This window comes from Equus przewalskii, chromosome 14 (genome assembly GCF_037783145.1).
Source record: "Equus przewalskii isolate Varuska chromosome 14, EquPr2, whole genome shotgun sequence".
NCBI lineage: Eukaryota > Metazoa > Chordata > Mammalia > Perissodactyla > Equidae > Equus > Equus przewalskii.
The window spans coordinates 53,337,444-53,355,983 of record NC_091844.1 but is presented as its reverse complement, the minus strand read 5'-3'; the positions used below and the strand labels follow the sequence as shown (position 1 = coordinate 53,355,983).

The 18,540-nt window shown below is 59.2% G+C and overlaps 1 protein-coding gene and 1 long non-coding RNA gene across 3 annotated transcripts; one reads left to right on the top strand and one right to left on the bottom strand.

The window, feature by feature from the left end:
* Nucleotides 1-2,741: 2,741 nt before the first annotated feature.
* Nucleotides 2,742-10,784, bottom strand: LOC139075777 (uncharacterized). Of its 2 annotated transcripts, XR_011526560.1 has the most exons (5): nt 10,297-10,679; nt 7,678-7,808; nt 6,886-6,930; nt 5,926-6,128; nt 2,742-4,955 (listed from the first exon to the last, which is right to left on the bottom strand). It is a non-coding gene; the product is annotated as an uncharacterized lncRNA (long non-coding RNA). The 2 variants fall into 2 exon arrangements; XR_011526559.1 differs by lacking the exon at nt 5,926-6,128 and having other exon boundaries at nt 10,297-10,784.
* On the top strand, nt 5,819-17,618 carry SIX3 (SIX homeobox 3). The gene is made up of 3 exons (XM_070573988.1): nt 5,819-5,935; nt 13,479-14,298; nt 16,162-17,618. Exons 1-3 carry the CDS (start codon nt 5,881-5,883, stop codon nt 16,352-16,354), a joined length of 1,068 nt encoding a protein of 355 aa, XP_070430089.1. The 5' UTR covers nt 5,819-5,880; the 3' UTR covers nt 16,355-17,618.
* Nucleotides 17,619-18,540: the final 922 nt, after the last annotated feature.

Genomic DNA, 18,540 nt, shown 5'->3' with positions numbered 1-18,540 from the left:
CTCTCCCCACGCCTCCGATTTAACACCACGCGATTTCTCAAAATGAAAAACTCAAAAGCCGCCGGACGGGAGAACTGGAGCGGGTTCTGGTTGCTTCTCTGCCGTCCGGACCCCTGCCCGCTCCACTCTGCCCCACGCGCCTCGCTCCCTTCCCTCCAAACTTCCTCTTCTCCGCCGAGGGGCTGCCAGGCCCCCAACCCACACCCCGCGCGGAGAATAAACACAGTTGACATCAGTGTTATAATCTTTATTTAAAACTGTTTCCAAGGTTACAAATTGCCGTGCCTCGTATGCAACAGGTTCCTCCGAAGCGGTATCATTACAGATTAACCGTAATGTGTAGGATTAGAATAAAAGCATAAGGGATTAGGTGAAAGGGGGGATGCTCGAGAAATAACGCCCGAGCGCATCTTGACTGCGAGTCATTAGTGGAAACCGCGTAGACGCTCGGTGCGCGGAGCCGGACTTCGCTCCTCCGCTCTCAGCCCCGGGGCGGTCGGCGCGGCGGCGGCGGAACGGCTAGCGCGGCCGGAGGGTGCCGGACGAGGCTTCCTGGGCGCCAGGGACCGGGGACGGGGCCCCGGGCTCGGGAAGGCGAGGAGCCAGGAGGCCGCAGAGGCGGAAGGGCGCGGGCAGGCCTATGGCCGGGCGAGCCCGGGGGCCGCGGCGAGCACCGCGCCCGGGACACGGGTCCATCGCCGCGCGAAGCGCCCGAATGCGGCGAAGGGGACAGCACGCCCACACGGGGGTCATCGGGCGTATCCGTGTTGCTGACCCTGCGTTGAAGGCCCAGGCCTGCTGGGGCCCCTCCCGGCGTCCTCGTCTAGCCCCACGCCGCCGCCCCGCTCCTGGCGACTGGGGCTGGGGCCGGGGCCCTCCGGCAGCCGGGAGAGCGGCGGCGCGGGCCGCCAGCGCCCTTTGGAGCCCGCCGAGGCCATGCGCCCCATGAGGCCACCTCCCCGGCCCGGCCAGCCCCTGGCCCAGGAGTCCAGAGAGGCTCCACAGCTCCCTCTGCCCTCCCTCCGCCTCCTGCGGGGCCAGGGCTCGCCGCGCCGGCCCCGAGGGCGGTTTGCGTGCCGAGGTGGAGGGCGCGGGGCCGGGAAAACAAACAGGGCGGGCGCGGAGGCTCGGGGTGGGCGCCGGCGGGGGCTGGGAGGAAGTGCGCGGAGCGGCAGGAGCGCCGAACAAAGCCCTCTCGGGAGCCCCGTTACCCCGCGGCGACCCGTGCCCAGCCTCGTTGCAGGCCGCGCCGCTTGACGCCAGGGCTCCCGGCCGCCGCCGCCGCCGCCCGCGCCCGGGCTCTCCTTGGGCATGGCAGGCCGAGCTCGCGGCCCGCCCCGAGGGCGCGAAGGACAGCTCGGCCGCCGCGAAGCCTCACCCGCCACCAAAGCCGAAAGAGCAAGGCTGGGGGGTGACTCATGGCTGATGTCCTCCGTCAGGAAAGGGGGTGACTCCCGGGCGCGCTGGAGCCACAGCTCCGCCAGCAGCCCCCCGAGGGACCCAGCGGGCTCCCAAGTGGACGAAAGTGGGCCACCAACTTCGTCGCGACTCCTGCTTCCAAGAGAAGGGCCCCGGCTGAGGAGGCGGCGGGAGGGGACTGTTGCAAACAGCTGTTCCTCATACATATTTCATTACACAATCAGATAATGCGTCCCACCACCTTCTCAATTATTCACAGATAAACATTTTCAAGACGTTTTGACATCTGTCTTAGTGCCTGCTATTAATTTAGTAATCACTGTAGTTAAAAATGTATGGGGTTTTTGCCGTCGGAGCACCTCCTCTCGGCGCGCGGGCCCAGTGTAAGGCTGGGCCTGGAAGCCTGGGCCCTCCGGGGGTGAAGGCACCTTTGGAGGTGAGACGGCCTCTCTAGCGCCTTGACACTGTTAATAGAAGGGATTAAAGGGGTATCTGGTTATTTTATTTTATTGTTGAAGGTGATGGTTGTCCCCTCCCCCACCCGCACACCCACCCCCCCGCCCCTCGCTTTCCCGCCCCAGCCCTGGACCGGACAACAAAGTTCAGCCCTTTGCCCCGGGCAGCGGAAATGGTTAGCTTCTATCTAGGCGGCGGGCGTCTGCTGAGGAAGACGCGGGCAACTCTAGTCGGCTCGTTTTGGGCCAAAAAAAAAAAAAAGGAAAACACGCAATCACTAAGAATTCCTCACAACAAAAAAGCTAACACAGTGCGCCCGAATCAAGAGACTCACAAACCTTCCCGGTTTTGCCCTGAGCCCTGTGGCTCGGGCAGAGGTGACAAGGGCGTTTAGGAAACACGGAGGAAAAAAATTGCTCCAGTCACTGTACACTGGCGTTTGGGGCTATGAGACAACGAGCTGCTTTTCTGCTTGAGTGATAAATGTTGCAATGAGCTTAGCTATGGACACGCAGTCTTAGAAATCAGATGGAGTTTTAAGAATTAATTGGTAATAACAAACATCTCCAAATCTAAAATGCTGATTGTTATTTATTGTTTGGACAGGCTCTAAATAAACCACCCAAAGTGGAGAGAAATGGCCCCAAGGAAAGAGCTTCACTTTTTGTGCCCTGAATCTCAGCAACAGAGGATGGAAGTTACACTTCGGGTTTGGGAGTGACAGTCTCCTTATTTGTCTCTCTTGCTGTCACACCTCTTTGTGCATCAGCAGGTGGACTCTTAGGGAATAAGGAAAAAGAAACCTGGGGAAAGAAAAAGGTCTTGGAAGAAACTGCCCTTCTAAGGAAGATTAATCGAGTCTAAAGGGATTTTCGCTTTTTATTGTTCAAAACATCTACAAGAACAAACTCTTGCTAAAATTAAGGAATGAAGTGTATCTTTGGGGGAGGAAAAGGATACAGTGTTTGCCCCCAAGAGGAAGAAATTCTTCCCTCCTCACCCCCCACACCCCCTCCGTTTCTAGGGCATCTACATCTGCTCAGCCATGTTCTCCTGCCGTGTTTTCCGGATGGTTCATCTCTTCTTCACAAGACATACCTTCCTCTGCCCCTTGGAGGGTGATCATCCGACTTGCTGGCCCAGAAAGTCCTCTTTTTTTCTTTTTTTGTCTGAAAGAATCTTCCCAAACTTACCCTCTACTTTCAGAAAGAGAGTTGGGGAGGAGGCCAAGTGGAAGGGAGGGCACCATTGCATCCAGTGTGCCTGGCTCTTCTGCAGGAAAACCATCGTGGCTACTGTCTAGAAAGTTCCCTAGGTCTGGGCAGATAAACTGAGCTGAAAGTACAAACAAGCCTGTGCACTTGCTCAGGCCTTTCGGGAGAGCCACTCTGGGAATCTGTCTTTGCAAATCCCCAGCTTGGCCAGGATACTGAGCTCTGTCTGGGACCAGGGAGTACGGGGTAACAACTTCCCAATATCTCACAAAGAAAATTAGTTCAATAAACCAAATAATTCAGCTTGCTCTGGAGTGTTCTTTTGCAGGCTTATTTGCAATGCAGGGTAGTGTGATGGAAGCTAGGGCAGGCGGGTGTGCAGCTGAGCTAAGGTTCTTTCAACGGTTAAATTTGGGATAAAAGGAGCGAAATAAGAACCCGCCAGCTTCTTGAGCCCTGGTTAGAGCTGAACGTTCTCCTTAAGAATCAGGAATCCCCGGGCATTGAGTGAGGACATCTATGCTCTACACCCCACCCCCTTCAGAACACAATCTCCTAAACCAATAATAATAACTAAATCCCAGGCAAACTGAGTCTTTCCTGGATTGCCCTCTTCCGGGTGTCTCCAGGCCAGCTGAGAGGAGGGTGAATGGGTGGGCTTTGGGGTGGATGAGGTGCTCTTTCTAGTCTCCAGGACTTCACCTGAAACCTTTTACCCAGTCGCCTCAACAAAGTCTCCTTCGGGAGCCAACTTCCCTCTGGCAGGAAACTGTTGGCCTCCCAGCCTGCATCCTCCTTCGCCGCCCTCCCCGCCTGTGGCTTCCTGCACATCTGCTCGCGTGGCTGGGGTCACTCTGCGCGGGCACTGCCGCTTTCGTCTGCATCTGGACAACTGGGTACGCACCCGTCCATTCTAATAATTCTGTCTGTGGACACGTTTTTCCTCACTTCTGCTGTTAACGTTCCTCTAATTCTCCCGTGTGTATTCGGGTACGTTCCATGCACAGTCAGGAGACTCAGCTTAAGCCTGAGCTCGGACGTGCGCGACCTCCTGGGTCTGCATGGGGAGGAGGTATGCAAGTGCAAACTCGGGGCTATGGGTGGGGTGCGAGATCCTGGCCCCAAGGCCCTCTAGGCCGCTCTTACACCTTCATCTCCCCAACTTCTTCACCTTCCAGGAGGAGAGAGACTCTTCGACCTTCCAGCGCCTCGTTCCCTTTCAGAAGGGTCGAAACTGCCTCTGGTATTTCGCCTGGTGGATTTTGGCCAGGCCGAGCCAAAGAGGGAGCGGGATCGCGAGGTCACCTCGCGGATCGCGGCCGTATCCCCCACTCAGGCCACCAAACAGCCGGCCGAGTGCGCCCCGGGATCCTGGGGAAGGTCCGGGACTCGACAGTGAAGTCATGGCGCCTCCGGGCGAGGGATGTGCGCGTTTAGGGACGAAAGTCTCCTGCTTGGCCTCCCGGGAGCAGCTGTATTTGTAACTGGGAACTGGCCTGGGCCCGCCCCCTCGGCCCCTCCTCCCGCCCCTACTTCGGCGCGCAGAGCTCAGCCGGCTGTCGGAGTGAGGGTTCTGGCCCCGCACCCTGGGGCCACGCCATTCCGCAGACCTTTGGGAGTGACCTAGGGGCCTGGAACAGGAAGGAAGTGTACCAAGAAGGGTGGCCAGGGTCGTCCTGGGGCAGTCTTGCTATGTATCCCTCCTCCCGGAGTCGCAGTGTGGGCCGCGCGTGGTCTAGTCTCCGAGGCCCGCGGGAGCGCTGGCCTCCGGCGTGCGGGGATGGGGAAGGGGGCGTGCTCTTGCTGGCGTGCGACTGGAAGCGGTTCTCCGAGGGATCCTGCGGGGACTTGTGCGTTCCTGGAATCCTGTAGATGTTTCTCGTGAGTGTGAGAAAGATGCGAACCTGCAGCTAACTTTAGGTCAGTTTGTCCGTAAAAGGCCATCGTCAGTTCGTAGGTCGGTCGGTCTGTCTTTCCTGCGCGTTCGCACCAAGTGAGGCCACCTCTCCCCCACCCTCCATGCAGTTTCACAGGCCCAGTTAAAGGGCCAAAGCCCGGGGGTCCTGAGGCCTGGCGAGGTGAGACCCTTGTGCGTCCCCGTGTTGTGATCCTAAGCCCCAAGCTGCCCAGGTGCCACTCAGGGTCAAGCTCGAAAACTACGTGGGAAAGGGGAACTGAGAGGGCTACCCCCATCCAGTGCAGGGTGAAGTTCCAAGCTTGGCGCACTGGACCTACAGACCTGGCATCTCACTACCGACCCAGTTGGGGATCAGGATTGGCGGCGGCTGGGGAGGGAGGAATGGTGGAGTTGGGTTGGTACGTGATGGAGGTGGAAATAGAAAGAGGGGGAAAAAAGAAACGAGTGGGTGGGGATGGTGAGTGAGGATGTGGGGTGGGGATGGAGCTGGGCAGCCTCGCATAACGCCAGCTTTTCGCCCTGCTTTGGGGAGGTGGGTCAGGCTGCGCCGTTACTACCCCCCCACACAACGGAAAATAAAGCTAATGATGTAGTAATTTAGGAGGGGGTGAGGGGCTGGGCGAGAGGAGGGAGGGCGGATGGGGAACGTGCGCCCCAAGAGCGAAGGCAAACAGCTGTGGAGGCGCTGCCCGGCTCAGGCTTCCCAACAGGTTAGCTAGACGGGGATCCACCCGGCATTTCGCAGGAAAAGGGAGGGGGGAGAGACTGAGCGTGATGGGGAGAGAACCTCACAAGAGGACAGAGGGAGGGAGGGAGAGATAGGAGCAAGAGCGCGCGCCGCGCTGTTTAAAAGGAGACACTTACACTTCCCTAATGAATATTTATCCGCCGCTGCTTCCTGCTCCCGGCTTCCCTTACCTTTCTGCAGGTAAGATCCTCCCTGTGCCCCAGCTCTGGGGGCCCTCCCAGCTCCCCTAGTCATTCTCAGGGCACCGGTGGCCGGGCGGTAGGGCTCTCAGCGGCCGGGGAGCGAGGGAGTAGGAGGGCGGCTCCGCTCCCGTCTCTGCTTGGGCGCGGGGGCTTGTGACCCTGCACTGCCAAGGACGGCGTGCGTGGGCTACCTGTGTGGAGTGTGAGTGCGAGTGTAAGAGAGTGTGTGTGTGAGAGAGGGGATGTGCGCCCGCGAGCGCGCGCGCCTCTGCTTCCCGCGCGCTCTGAGGACATTTTCCGACTTTTCATTCGGACGCCCCGATTTCCTCCCTTTGCCGTTCTCTGCTTCCCGCTCCTCCCTTCTCTGGCCTTTTCCACCTCCCTCACTCTATCCCCACCCTATCCCCACCACCCCGGCTGCTGAGACGCTCTTCTGCAGGCTATTATACAGCTGGTGCGGGCTTCCCCGGTAGGATCCGGGTCTCCGATAAGAAAGGGTGTATAGTTGAGTTTCTGCCGTAAAACCCTACACAAAGGCTACCTGTCCACAGGGTCTTCCGCCCCCTTTCTGCCGCCTGCACTCTTGAGGTGCTGCGGCGCGCTCCCCACCCCCCCCACCCCCCCACCCCCCCACCCCCCGTGCCTCCTCCTACACCTTGGGGCACCGGCACAACCGAGCTAAGAATGGTAGGACCCGGGGCTACTGGGTGGAGCTTAGCGGGGGCCGCCTGCCAGCCTTCCTGGGCTGGAATTGGGAGCCCGAGGACCCCCAGGGAGAGGGGGTCCTCTCACCGCTCAGCGCCGCTCACCCCCCAACTGCCTCCTCCCGCCTTCACCCGCGGAAGGAGCACAAGGAATTTGGAGCTGCCAGGGGGGAAACTGGGAGGGGAAAGGGAATGCGGCTGGGGAGGGGCTGACGATATAATCAGAACTCTTAAATGGACCTACCTCGCCACCTGTTGAGAAGCCATTTGGGGTCGGCTGGCTCCGGAGCTGTGCGAGGTGGACACACAAAACCGAAAGCCGAAGTTGGAAAAAGAAATTCCTGCTCTGGCCGTGCTCCTTGCGGCCCGTCCGGCTCGCAGCTCTGCTTTAGGGTCAGGTCACTGTAGAGCCACGAGCAACTGTGCCAGGTCCCCCGCCACCCCAGTGCCCCTCTCATCCCACGCCACCTGGGCCCCAAGGCCGCAGGCTCAGAGCGCGGAGACTAGGCGCTCAGGGTCCGGCACCAGCAGTTCGGCTTAAGCCGGGGCAGGCTTTCTAAGCCCTGCTCAGAAGTCAAGAGCAGCAGCGCTGCCGCCTCCGCGCGGCCTTTCATGACGCCGTCGCTACTTATTCTTGTGCCTCGGCCTCTCTGGTCGCCCCCGGACAAAGCCCCCGGAGCCCGGCCGCTCCCTTCCTGGTAATTCCCCTTCGGGGTCAGCGTGCTACCAGCACCGGGCCCAGCGCTTCTCCTGCCAGCCGTGTGGCTCTTAAAGAGCAGCACCCCCCCTCCGCCCTGCGCGCTCCCCCGACCCCCGCCTCCCCGCCCCTCTCCTCTGGATCTAGCCCCCCACCCCGACGCCTCAGGTCCGTGCTGCCCCGACCGACGCCGGCGGACTCCGAGCCCCCTCCCCTCGCCTCCTCCCCCGAGCAGTTGGTGGGCTTGGCCTTGGGGCCACTGAGCTGAGTTTCACCCTCCGCCTCGGGTCCCCTTTCTCTCCAGCAGCGTCCACCCCTCGCTTCCCCGGTCGTACGTACCTTTGCCCTTCGGATGGATCAAGGAGGTGGCACCGTCTTGCCCAGCGCAGAGATGATCCCTAGAGTTCGTCAGTTTCAGCTCAAATTAGGGGGTCTTAGGATGGTAAATGGGGTGGGGCATGCCAGTCGACCTGGAGGAGAGAAAGAGAAGAGGAGCAGACCAGATAGACTTAAAAAGCTCTGCTATCTCAGGGCCTACCTGGCCTTTGACAGAAGGTGAGGGCTGTTTGTGTGCCACTCATTCCTGGAGGCGGTGGCCCAGGAACGGGGTCTTGAGGTTACCAATCTGGCCAGCTTGCTGTGTATCTGATGGGTTGTGGGCATTTGGATGGGGGCACCTCCAGAAGGCCCAGAGTGTGGATCTGAGAGCAGCCTGCTTCCCAAACCTAGTGCATTAATCCCCCCAAAAGTAACCCTTAAAAGCCCAAGAGCTGAGTAAGGAGGGACCTAGAGTGACAACTGTCCAGGGAAAAAGGCATCGGAAGAGAGAGAGGACAGAGGGAGAAGGAAGTTGACACCTCTTTGAGAGGACTGAAGCGCGGCTTCTAATAGCGTTCCTTATATTTGCTGGCCAACCATGTCACCTGCCCCATGGAGAAAAGGGGAAGTAGATGGTAGCTTTGGTCCTCCTTCCTTCCAAAGCACTCCCTCTCCTCCTCTCCCTCAGGCCTGTTTTAGTCCCACTCTCACCCTAGCAACCAGTTGGTCCTGGACCAGGTGGCCCTGCTGAGAGTGCTTCCTTCTGAGGACTGGAAGCATGATTAAAGACAGACTGAGAGATGGGGGAGGCGCGGGATGGACGAGGTAGGCTGTGATACCTTGCCTTCCCTAGCGCCAACTGTCATCACGTTTGACTAGCTGGGGGGTCTGTGGTTGGTGGGGTAATCATGGTTTGAGGAGCTGAGCATGCCCACCCCTTCTCAAATCCAAGCCCTAGCACGACAGCTCTGGCTGCATGGAGGCGGGTGGAAAGCTGACCCTCCCCTGGGCATCTGCCCTCTGCCACCCCAACATTAGTGCAAATGCCTCTTTAAGGAACTGGGGTGACTGACTGGAAATTGGCCCTCTTGGGAGAGGTTGGCAGTGCCCTCCCTGGGCTAGAATCTGCGGCGGCAAAACCTGTTTGGCTCACATCCCACGAGTCTCCCACCTCTCTGCCTTGGCGCTGGGTCACCACTGCCGGCTAGGCCCAGTTTGTGCTCACTCTCCTGGGCCTGGCAGTAGGAGGTGGGGTGGCCCAAGACAGAGCCAGATCTCTTGTTTGAGGATGTGGGGGGCGGAGGGGCCTTCAGCGGGTGGTGGGGCTCATTAGGCAGAGCGGGGTGCGGAGAGGTGCCCGCCGCCGGCCACGGAGGCCGCCTTTGAGCAGTCGGGGCGGCTTCATTAAGCGGCGCTAACAAGGCATACAAATGCCGGGCCCAGCAGCTTTCTTGCAATGCCGGGGCCTTAGCAGGGCGCCCGGCTAATGAGGGTCACTCAAAGGGGCTGATCAAATATTCAAATTTCCCCGCACGCCGGGAACTTTTATGTGCGGAGAAAGTTGAGGCAACTGAGCTGTGTTTACTGTCCCGGGCGACAATTGCTCAGAGCGCGGGTCCCCGGAGGCTAAGGCGGGGGGCGGGGGCGCGGGGAGGGAGAAGTTGTTGTTGTTGTTGTTGTTTTTCATTCAAAGAAAGTAATCGGGGTCCTTGAAGGGCTTCGCGGCCTCCCCGCCTGCGTGCTGCGCTCCCCTGCGCCCTCTTCGGCCGCCCGCGACAAGGACCTCAGTTTGCAGCTTTCGGGGAGGCCCAGACCGCGGGCTACCCGGCCAGCCTCCGCCTCCCGACATCCTGGGGGCCGGAAGGGGCGTTGCCCCCCAGGACATACCGGCCGTACCCAGCAGCTGCCCCAGCCCTCAAGTCCTCCTCCTCAGAGGCTTGTGGGACCCTTTGACTTTCCTGTTAACCCGAAACAAGGAGAGAGTGGGAGTCTCTCAGGCACCTCTGCTGGTGGAGTTGAGACGGCTGAGGTTGGGACTGACATTTGTCCTGGTACCAGACGGACACTCTGCAGCCCAAACGCCCTTTCTCCCCGCACACCTGTACACTGTACTTCCTGTGGCCTGGGCCGTGATCCAAGCAGGGACGATGATGGCAATTTTGTGATCTTGGCCTATAGCGGCGCCGTGTCCCAGATCCTGGAGTCTGAGCTGTCAGAGGCTTCGGGAGACCTAGAGGCCCCGTGGGATGACCTATCTATCCCAATGTCCCCACTCTGGGAGACCCAAGATGCAGTCGCTCCCTGCGCGCCACCCCCTCCAGGCATCCCCCAGGCTCACCTCCCAGCCCTCGAGCTGCCTAACGCCTCGGGGCCCCTAGAGCAGCGGGGGAGGCGGCCTGGGCCCCAGAACCCGAGGTCCTTCTGCCCCTACTCTCCTCCCCAACGCCTAGAGCCTGGGAATTTGGGAGGGCACGCTCTGGGGCTCCACAGCCTCCCTCCCCACCACATGCACGGTCAGTAGTCCTAGACAGAGACCCTGCAGAGTCTGCGCTCCCAGCTCCGCCCGGAGCCAGCACAGCCATCCACGCCGAGGACCGGCCGCCCCGCCTCCCTCCCCAGCTCTCGGGACTCTCAACTTACGGGCTCCTGGCGGCGGGCTTGGTGCTTCGGGCCAGAATGGAGAGGCCCTGGCGGCAACGGGGCAGCGAGGTGGGCTGCGTGGACCGCGCGGAGCTCGGCTCTGCGGGGAGGCTCTGACAGCCTGGGGCTGCCTGCCCGCCCCGCCGCGCCCAGCCGGTCCCGGCGCACAAAGCTGCCCGCCTGGCCGCCTCCCTCTGCCGGGTTTTGCACTCCCAAGCCGCGGCCGCCACCCGGGCAGGCGGGGTGCGGCGGGTGGGCAGAGGTGTCGCCGAGCTGAGTCTCAACCCCACTTGCCTCAATGCTTCTTGAGTGGCGATGGTTTTCGATTTCAGCGCTTTCGGCAGAGCCTGCGGCACCTGCCCAGCCTCCCTCCCTCCTGGCCCGGCAGCGGCGGGGAGAGGCCAGGTCGCCCCCACTCGGAGGAGGGGATTGCGGGCATGGGGAGGGGACTGACTGGCTTCACCCGCCCGCCCGGCGCCTGGGTCCTCGGCTCCAGGGGATGCAGTTTCGGGGTCACGAGCTGCTTTCAAAAAGTTTAACACAATATTCGGAAACCCACCCGTAGGAATTCTCCCCCCACACGCGGCACAATACCCACTCCCCTACCTTTTTTCATTCCTTCCTCCCCCCGCTTCCTCCTCCTGCCCCTTCCCCCTCCCACCCCTCAGCCTATAATCCTTCCCCTACGAGAGAAAGGGATCGGGAAGAAAAGATGAAGTGTGTTTTTGTGTCCCAACCTTAGGGCTCTTTCTGGGCCCGCAGTGAGCGACCGCCCAGAGCTTCGCAGCTGAGCAGCCAAGGACTCCCGGCCGGGAGAAGATACAAGGAGGGGAGAGATCCCCCCCAAGTGGGGCTTGCCGGATCTTCCCCTTGGGCGAATATTTCCCTGCCTCCGTCAGCGGGTTTAGGACGGGCGACCCTCGGCTGCCTCCGGCTGAGTGGGCCGGGATGGGCCCCTCGCCCAGCCCGGAGCCTCCCCGCCGCTGTGGAAGCTCCACCGCAGCTTGCAGTTCCCGGGCCCGGGAGGCTGGGCGCTGTTGGAGTCGAGGCCTAAGCTGGGCCAGAGCTCGGGGTTAGGGGCTGCGGCGCTCGCAGCCCCAGTCACGTTAGGTTTCCCATTTAAATTCTCTCTCAACGTCTCTTTTTCTCTTCCCTCATTGAGATCTCCAAAGTGGTATGGACTCGGCGCCTCGCCCCCAGATCTGCATCGGAATGTAGAAAAGATCTTTAAAAAAAAAAAAGTTTTGAATTCCTCAATGATTTTTCTTCTGGAAAGGCAGCTTAGGATAATTATTTCAGCTTTATTGAGGGCAGATTAGTTGAAGTCTGGACGCTGGGTTTCAATACGCGTTGTACACGGACCGACAATGTGGGCATTGTTGGCTACTGTGTGTGAACTCATTCAAAATATACACTTTTTAACACCAAACCGAGTCCTGTCTAAATATACACAGTGCTCAGGGGAAAGACGTCTCTGACCCCGACAAATCTACGTAAATCACACTTCCATAGTTACACAGAGGCCTCACAAAGGGAGGCCCAGCTCAAGACGCTGATTACATCTTCTTAAAAGCAACATACCTTAGAATACATACCCGTGCCAGGCCTGGGGGCTGCAGTGGCCTGAGGCAGGGAGGGCCCTCTCCATTTTGTAGGCCTTTGGGGGTCAGTTTTAGGCTTGTGATGTCACTTTCCTTAGAGAAATTGGTTTATTATTTTTTCTTTGTAATATGAGCAAACAAGCAATTTTCAGGCCTATTTGCCTCTTTGGGGCGGCCTCCAAGGTTTGAGTGACCTTCTGGGACTGATAGGCAGGCCCAGAGCTCCTCAGAGGGGTGGGGGTAGTGGGCACCTGGGGGAGTGGGGTGCTCCAGAGGGTTCCCAGGCTTCTGGGCTCTGGAACATCCTCCTCAGCTCCTGGGGGAGGCAGCTGAAGTCTGAGGGGAAACAAAGAGGTGGGTTGTTTTTTAAGATGGAAAGAAGTGTACTGTTATTTCTATTGCTATTTTAAAATAAAGGGCAATAGGGGAAATCGAGGCTTCTTGACTAGGGGCAGGGTAAAGAGGAGCTGGATCCAATGCAGAGGAAGTTGGGGTAAATGTGGCCAACGATGGGGCAGGCCAGAGGGGCTTTCAGCACCCTCAGTCCTGAATTCGGGCTCCCAGGCGCCAGATGACCCCCGAAATCCGGGATCCCGGACGCAGCATCCCGCAGGGCCAGGGTCGGCGCGCGGTGGGCCCCATGATCTCATCTCTCCTTTCTTCCTCGCCACTATTAGTGCTCACATAGGCAGAAAGAGGAGGCCCGACGTGCACACCATGTGCAAACCGTTCCAGCTCGGCTGGCCCTCGGCCTCTCCTTGCAGGCTGGCCATTGGCCTCCATGCGGAGTGGGGAGCCTCTCATCTCCCAACAAAACCCCCCGTTTAATTGCTCATCCCATTTAATAACTCTATGCCCTTGGCTTTTTGAATTTCTGGAACAACTTATTTGGGGAAGAGGGAAGAAGGGAGCTCAGAGACTTCGAGAAAAGCAGAGAGAGAGAGAAGAGGGAGAAGTGGCGAGATTAAGAGTTGCAAAGATTTTTAAAAAATTCTCTTTCTCCCCCTTCTCTCCCTTTCCCTCCTCTCCCCCTCCCCCCCCCCCCCACTCTGGCTAAGTGGTAAAACCGTCCTTACGTTCTCGGTATTGATTGGCAGGGCTGACAGTGATTGGCAGCGGTTGCCATGGCAACGCCACAACGACACACCGCAGACCAATAGAAAAGCGAAACAAAATGTTTCAATGCTGCACTCACTGTGGATTTAGGGGAGATATTATGAGGCTGTTGTCATTAGGGCGATTGCTGTGGAATCGCTGAATCTTGACTCGGCGGTGGTTGGCTCTCGCTTTCCTCTCTCTCTCCCTCTCCCTCTGTCTCGGGTTCTCTCTCTGCGCGCGCGCACCGGGCCGCTCTTCTTCCTCCCTCTCTATGTGGCTGCGCGGGTGTGTGTGTGTGTGGATGTGTGTGGGGTGTGGGTGTCCCTTACGCCCTTCCTCCTCCCCCTCCTCCTCCTTCTACTCCCCCCTCCTTTCCTTCTCCTCCTCCCCCCTCTCCTCTCCCTCCTCCTGGTCCTCATCGCCCCTCTCCTCCTCTTCCTCCCCTCTCTCTTCCTCTCCCTGAATTTTCTCCTCTCCTCTCAGGTCAGTCCATGGTATTCCGCTCCCCCCTAGACCTCTATTCCTCCCACTTCTTGTTGCCAAACTTCGCCGATTCTCACCACCGCTCCCTACTTCTGGCGAGTAGCGGCGGCGGGAACCGTGCGGGAGGCGGCGGCGGCGCGGGAGGCAGCGGCGGCGGCGGCGGGAACTGTGCGGGAGGCGGCGGTGCTGGCGGAGCAGGCGGCGGCGGCAGCGGCGGCGGCTCCAGGGCCCCCCCGGAAGAGTTGTCCATGTTCCAGCTGCCCACCCTCAACTTCTCGCCGGAGCAGGTGGCCAGCGTCTGCGAGACGCTGGAGGAGACGGGCGACATCGAGCGGCTGGGCCGCTTCCTCTGGTCGCTGCCCGTGGCCCCCGGGGCGTGCGAGGCCATCAACAAGCACGAGTCGATCCTGCGCGCTCGCGCCGTGGTCGCCTTCCACACAGGCAACTTCCGCGACCTCTACCACATCCTGGAGAACCACAAGTTCACCAAGGAGTCTCACGGCAAGCTGCAGGCCATGTGGCTCGAGGCGCACTACCAGGAGGCCGAGAAGCTGCGCGGCCGCCCGCTCGGCCCGGTGGACAAGTACCGCGTGCGCAAGAAGTTCCCGCTGCCGCGCACCATCTGGGACGGCGAGCAGAAGACGCATTGCTTCAAGGAGCGGACTCGGAGCCTGCTGCGGGAGTGGTACCTGCAGGACCCCTACCCCAACCCCAGCAAGAAACGAGAACTGGCGCAGGCCACCGGCCTCACTCCTACACAAGTAGGCAACTGGTTTAAGAACCGGAGGCAGCGCGACCGCGCCGCGGCAGCCAAGAACAGGTCAGTGGCGGGGCCCGCGGCCTGGCTACCGTCCCCGGGGCCAGGGGCTGGGAGAGGGGTTGAAATGGGGGCAGCCGGGGCAGAGCTCGAGCGGCTACCGGCTGCCGAGCACACGAGAAGACACGACCCCCCGGCCAGTTGGAGAAAGTTTTGGCTTGCCCAAGCGCGCAGAATGAGGGGCGGGCTGTGGGTTTACTGATTGCTTTGCCCGAGAAGGGCTTTCATCAGGTTGAAGAGTGTGTGTGTAAGGTCCTGAGTGCTCACAGCCCCTGGTTCCGGCCCCTGGGAGCCTTAGCGCTGGGCAGCATCCGCACCGCCTCCTCATCCCGGTCCCCAGCTCGGCGCTCCTCTGGAGCTTACAGATAGGGAAGGAAGGAAAGCCGCTCTTGCCATCTGGTTCTTATTTCCATGCACTGCAAAAACCTGGGGAGGAATCCACGGACGTCAGGGAGAGGAAGCTGAACCTGGGTCCCTGCCACAAAGGGAAAAAAGTCGGTGGCCACCTGCAGTGGGCCTCCTTCCCTCAGCATTGCCAGTCGCCTGATTGGGAACAGGAGAGCCAGACTGGGCGGGGAGAGGCCTTGTGGGGTGTGTGTGTGTGTGTGTGTGTGTGTGTGTGTGTGTGTGTGTATGTATGTGTGCACACGTGCTAGCCCTCCTGCCCTAGTCAAGGAGTATCCCCTTGGTCCACTAAATTGGGAAGCCAGCAGGAGCAGCCTTGCTGCCACCAAGTTGGCCACAAAGTCACAAAGTTGTACTGGGCTTGACTGGTCAGCCGACTTGGGCCTGGGGGAAATAGAGAAAAGAACTAGAGGGGAAGAGGGGGAAAGGGGAAAGGAGTGCGGAGGGAAGGAGGAAGAGAGGCAGTTGGGTGAAAGCCCTGATCTCCAGCCTGTATCTCTACCAGCCCGGGATGGCGCTGGGCCTGATGTACGGGAGGGAGCTGGGCCTCAGCTGCTGACAGCTGCGGGGGGCCTGGAGGCTGGGTGTGAGTTCCTGCAGTGAGTGAGTGTGTCCAGGTTTAAATGCCCAGGTCTGAGCCCTTGGCCCTCTCACCCTTGCCTGTGGTGCCAACTTTTCGCTGGATGGGGGACGCGCCCAGGGCCAGGGGAAGGCCTCCTTAAGGGGAGAACTCACAGAAACTACGTTAAGGCAGCCGCAGCCTGGCCCGGGAAAGGGGTAGCGGGAGACTGCTTTGCACTCTCCTCCTGCCTTCTCTTCCTCCCTTTCCCCCACTGTCCAACTCCCATCTTCGCTGTTTCCTCTTTCCCCCGCTCCTGCACTCTGCACAGGGATCCAGAGAGCAGAGCCAGCGGGTCCGACCCGGGAGAGGTGGCGGGTGAGCAACCCGCAGCTCTTGTGGGTGTTTGTGGGAGCTGGAGGAGGAGGCACTGCGGGGACCCGACCGCTCTTGGGGCGCCGGCTCAGTCTGAAGAGTCCCAGGGACTGGGGAGAAACAAGCACTCTCCCTCCCGGGTTTTTGCTTCGGGGCTCGGCGTCCACAGCTACGTGAGCCCAGGCCTCCCCAGGCGGCCGGCCTCCGGTTCTGCCTCCTCTCCTCCGAGGCCGGCCCGATCTGGGAAGCCTTGGGACGCTCGGCAGAACCCCGAGGAGGGGAGACGAGAGCCCAGGCCCGCGCTGGGGAGGCTGTGCGGCGTTCGAGAGCAGCCAGGTGCCTGGAGGAAGGGATGAGCTCAGAGAGCGGAGTCGGGGGCGGTGGCGAAGGGCGCGGGGTGGGGAAGGCCCGGGAGCACGGGCGGCGGCAGGCCTCGCTCCCGGCGGCGCGGGCGCGGGAGGCGGCTTCGCTGAGCAGGGTGGCGGGGCCGCTGTGTCAGGGCGGGCGCCGCTCTCTCTCTCCCGCAGGCTCCAGCACCAGGCCATCGGACCCAGCGGCATGCGCTCGCTGGCCGAGCCCGGCTGCCCCACGCACGGCTCGGCAGAGTCGCCGTCCACGGCGGCCAGCCCCACCACCAGCGTGTCCAGCCTGACGGAGCGCGCGGACACCGGCACCTCCATCCTCTCGGTAACCTCCAGCGACTCGGAATGTGATGTATGATAGCCAAGGCCGCCCTCCACCCCTCCTCCTCCTCCTCCTCCTCCTTCCCCTCCTCCTCACCCTCCTCCTCTTCCTCCTCCACCCCCAGAACAAACCGAAATCAGGATACACAATCATACATACACACAAGTACACTCACGCTCCCACCCCAGCCAAAAATCTATAAAAACCGAGAAAAATAAATTAAACGTAAACCATCAACAACCCCCAACCACCATCTACCACCATGGCCACCCCAAAGGACCGCGACGCCAACAGACAGTCACAAACGCTGATGTCGCGGGCAGAGAACATAAAAGAGGTGACAATTGTATACTTTCTAGGACAAACACGGCTTCTCCTTTCGGTTCCCACGGACCCGGCACCCCACCTGCATGACGATTTATTTGTATCTGGGAAAATATTCTCTCTAGTTTAAAACGATTTAAAAAGAGTCGACTATACAAAAACCGACCACCACCACGACGACAAGACGACAAAAGCAAAACAGACAAAAAGAGAAAAAAAATAAAACCGCCATCTCCGTTCTCGGAATTTGTTTAAAAACAAAACAAAACAAAACAAGAACTCCTCGAGAGGGAAATAGCAAATGTTTCTGCCTTTTGTTGCTCTCTGTTTTTTCCTCTCTCGCTCTTTCTTTCTCTCTGTTTTGAAGTCCAAGTATTGGTCAAACAAGATGCAATCTTCTGTTTTTTTGTTCAGCAGACAATCATTTTCTTCGTAAGCACCTTTTTCTCTCCACTCTGTCACTGCCTGTGTGGGTACTGGTTATAAATGTGGAAAAAGAATAGTTATGACTGTAACAGATTTTTATTTTTATTTCAAAATTTTATATGAATTATGTATATCTTAATGATCGGTCATTTTCCCAGTTTGTAATATATGTGTAGAAATTGCCTGTATATGATATTGCTTTTCTCCTCTCCCTTTCTCTTTCTTTCTCTCTTCTCCCTTCTTTTTCCTCCCTCCCCGCTCACCTGTCTCTTTCCTTTTCGGGGTTCCCCTCCCACTCAGTGTTCCTGGCGTCAACTTGGCAGTCAAGGCGTGGCGTAGCGGGCTGGGTTAGGACGAGGGACCCCGTCGCTAGCGAAAGCGGAGAGTGAGACCGTAGTATTCTTATGCAAAAGCTATTTCAAGTATTTCTTAGCTGCTTTGGAGATATCGCTCACTCCCCGTAGGGCGCTTTTACTGTTATCTTAACTGCGTGTTTATCTATATGTAAAAACTTTCTAAAGCAAATACAGTATTCTCCATTTTCTTATCACTCCCGCAGACTGGTGTTTTCGTCCGCCCCTGTGCCGCAGCCCCGGGGTGCAGCGGCCCGGCCTTCGCTTCCACTCTTGCTACGCGGCCCGAGCGGGGGCAGAATTTGGAGGCTGGGCTCTGAGTTTTCTCCTGTGGGGGGGAGGGGAGGTGGGAAGACGGGAACAGGCCCTTCGGAAAAGAACCAAAGCCAAATCCTGAGCGAAAAGGCAGAGAGGGCGCCGGGGGAGGGGGCTATGGTCGGTTTCTGCAGCGCGAGATGCCAGGCCGAGATCCCTAGGAATTGTAGCCTCCCACAGCCCAAGTGGGTCTTTGGGGTGTGTTTGGCGTCTTTCGGTTGCTGCTTTTTTTTTTTTTTTTAAAGGGGAAACACACAATGTCGCCAAACCCAAGTACCCATCCAGAGCGCAGCTGCCAGGTTTTGTCTTCTTTTTGGGGGGTGGGGGGACAACTGTAGCTGGGGTGGGGAAGGTAGAGACAGGGAGGGAGGAGGTAGTTTGAGGAGTTTAGGGCCTAGAATCAGGATGGACCCCCTCCTCACCACCCTTGTGCGCAGCTGTGCGACCGTATGACTTGCCTTATGGCTCTCATCTGTCTCCTTGAAATTTCTCCCCGTCTTTTGGGATCAACTGGAGTCTCTCGAGCCCCTAAGACATTTCAGAGTTAGTTTACACTTTAAAATGAAAACCAAAAAATCACCGCCTTTTGCTAACCAGGTTCCCACTGGCCCCCGGCCTCCCCGCCCCGAGCGGCCCCGCACTGTTCCCTGGGATGGCGTGGCTGGCGGCGCCTCCACAGCTCTGGGCCAGGCGGGCTCGCCCCCGAGGAGGAGCCAAAGAGGTAATTTCAGAAAACTTGCCTTCACTTGAAAGTCCAATTTCCAAAGCGAGGAGGATTAGGGAGAAACGTGCCTGGAATTTCGC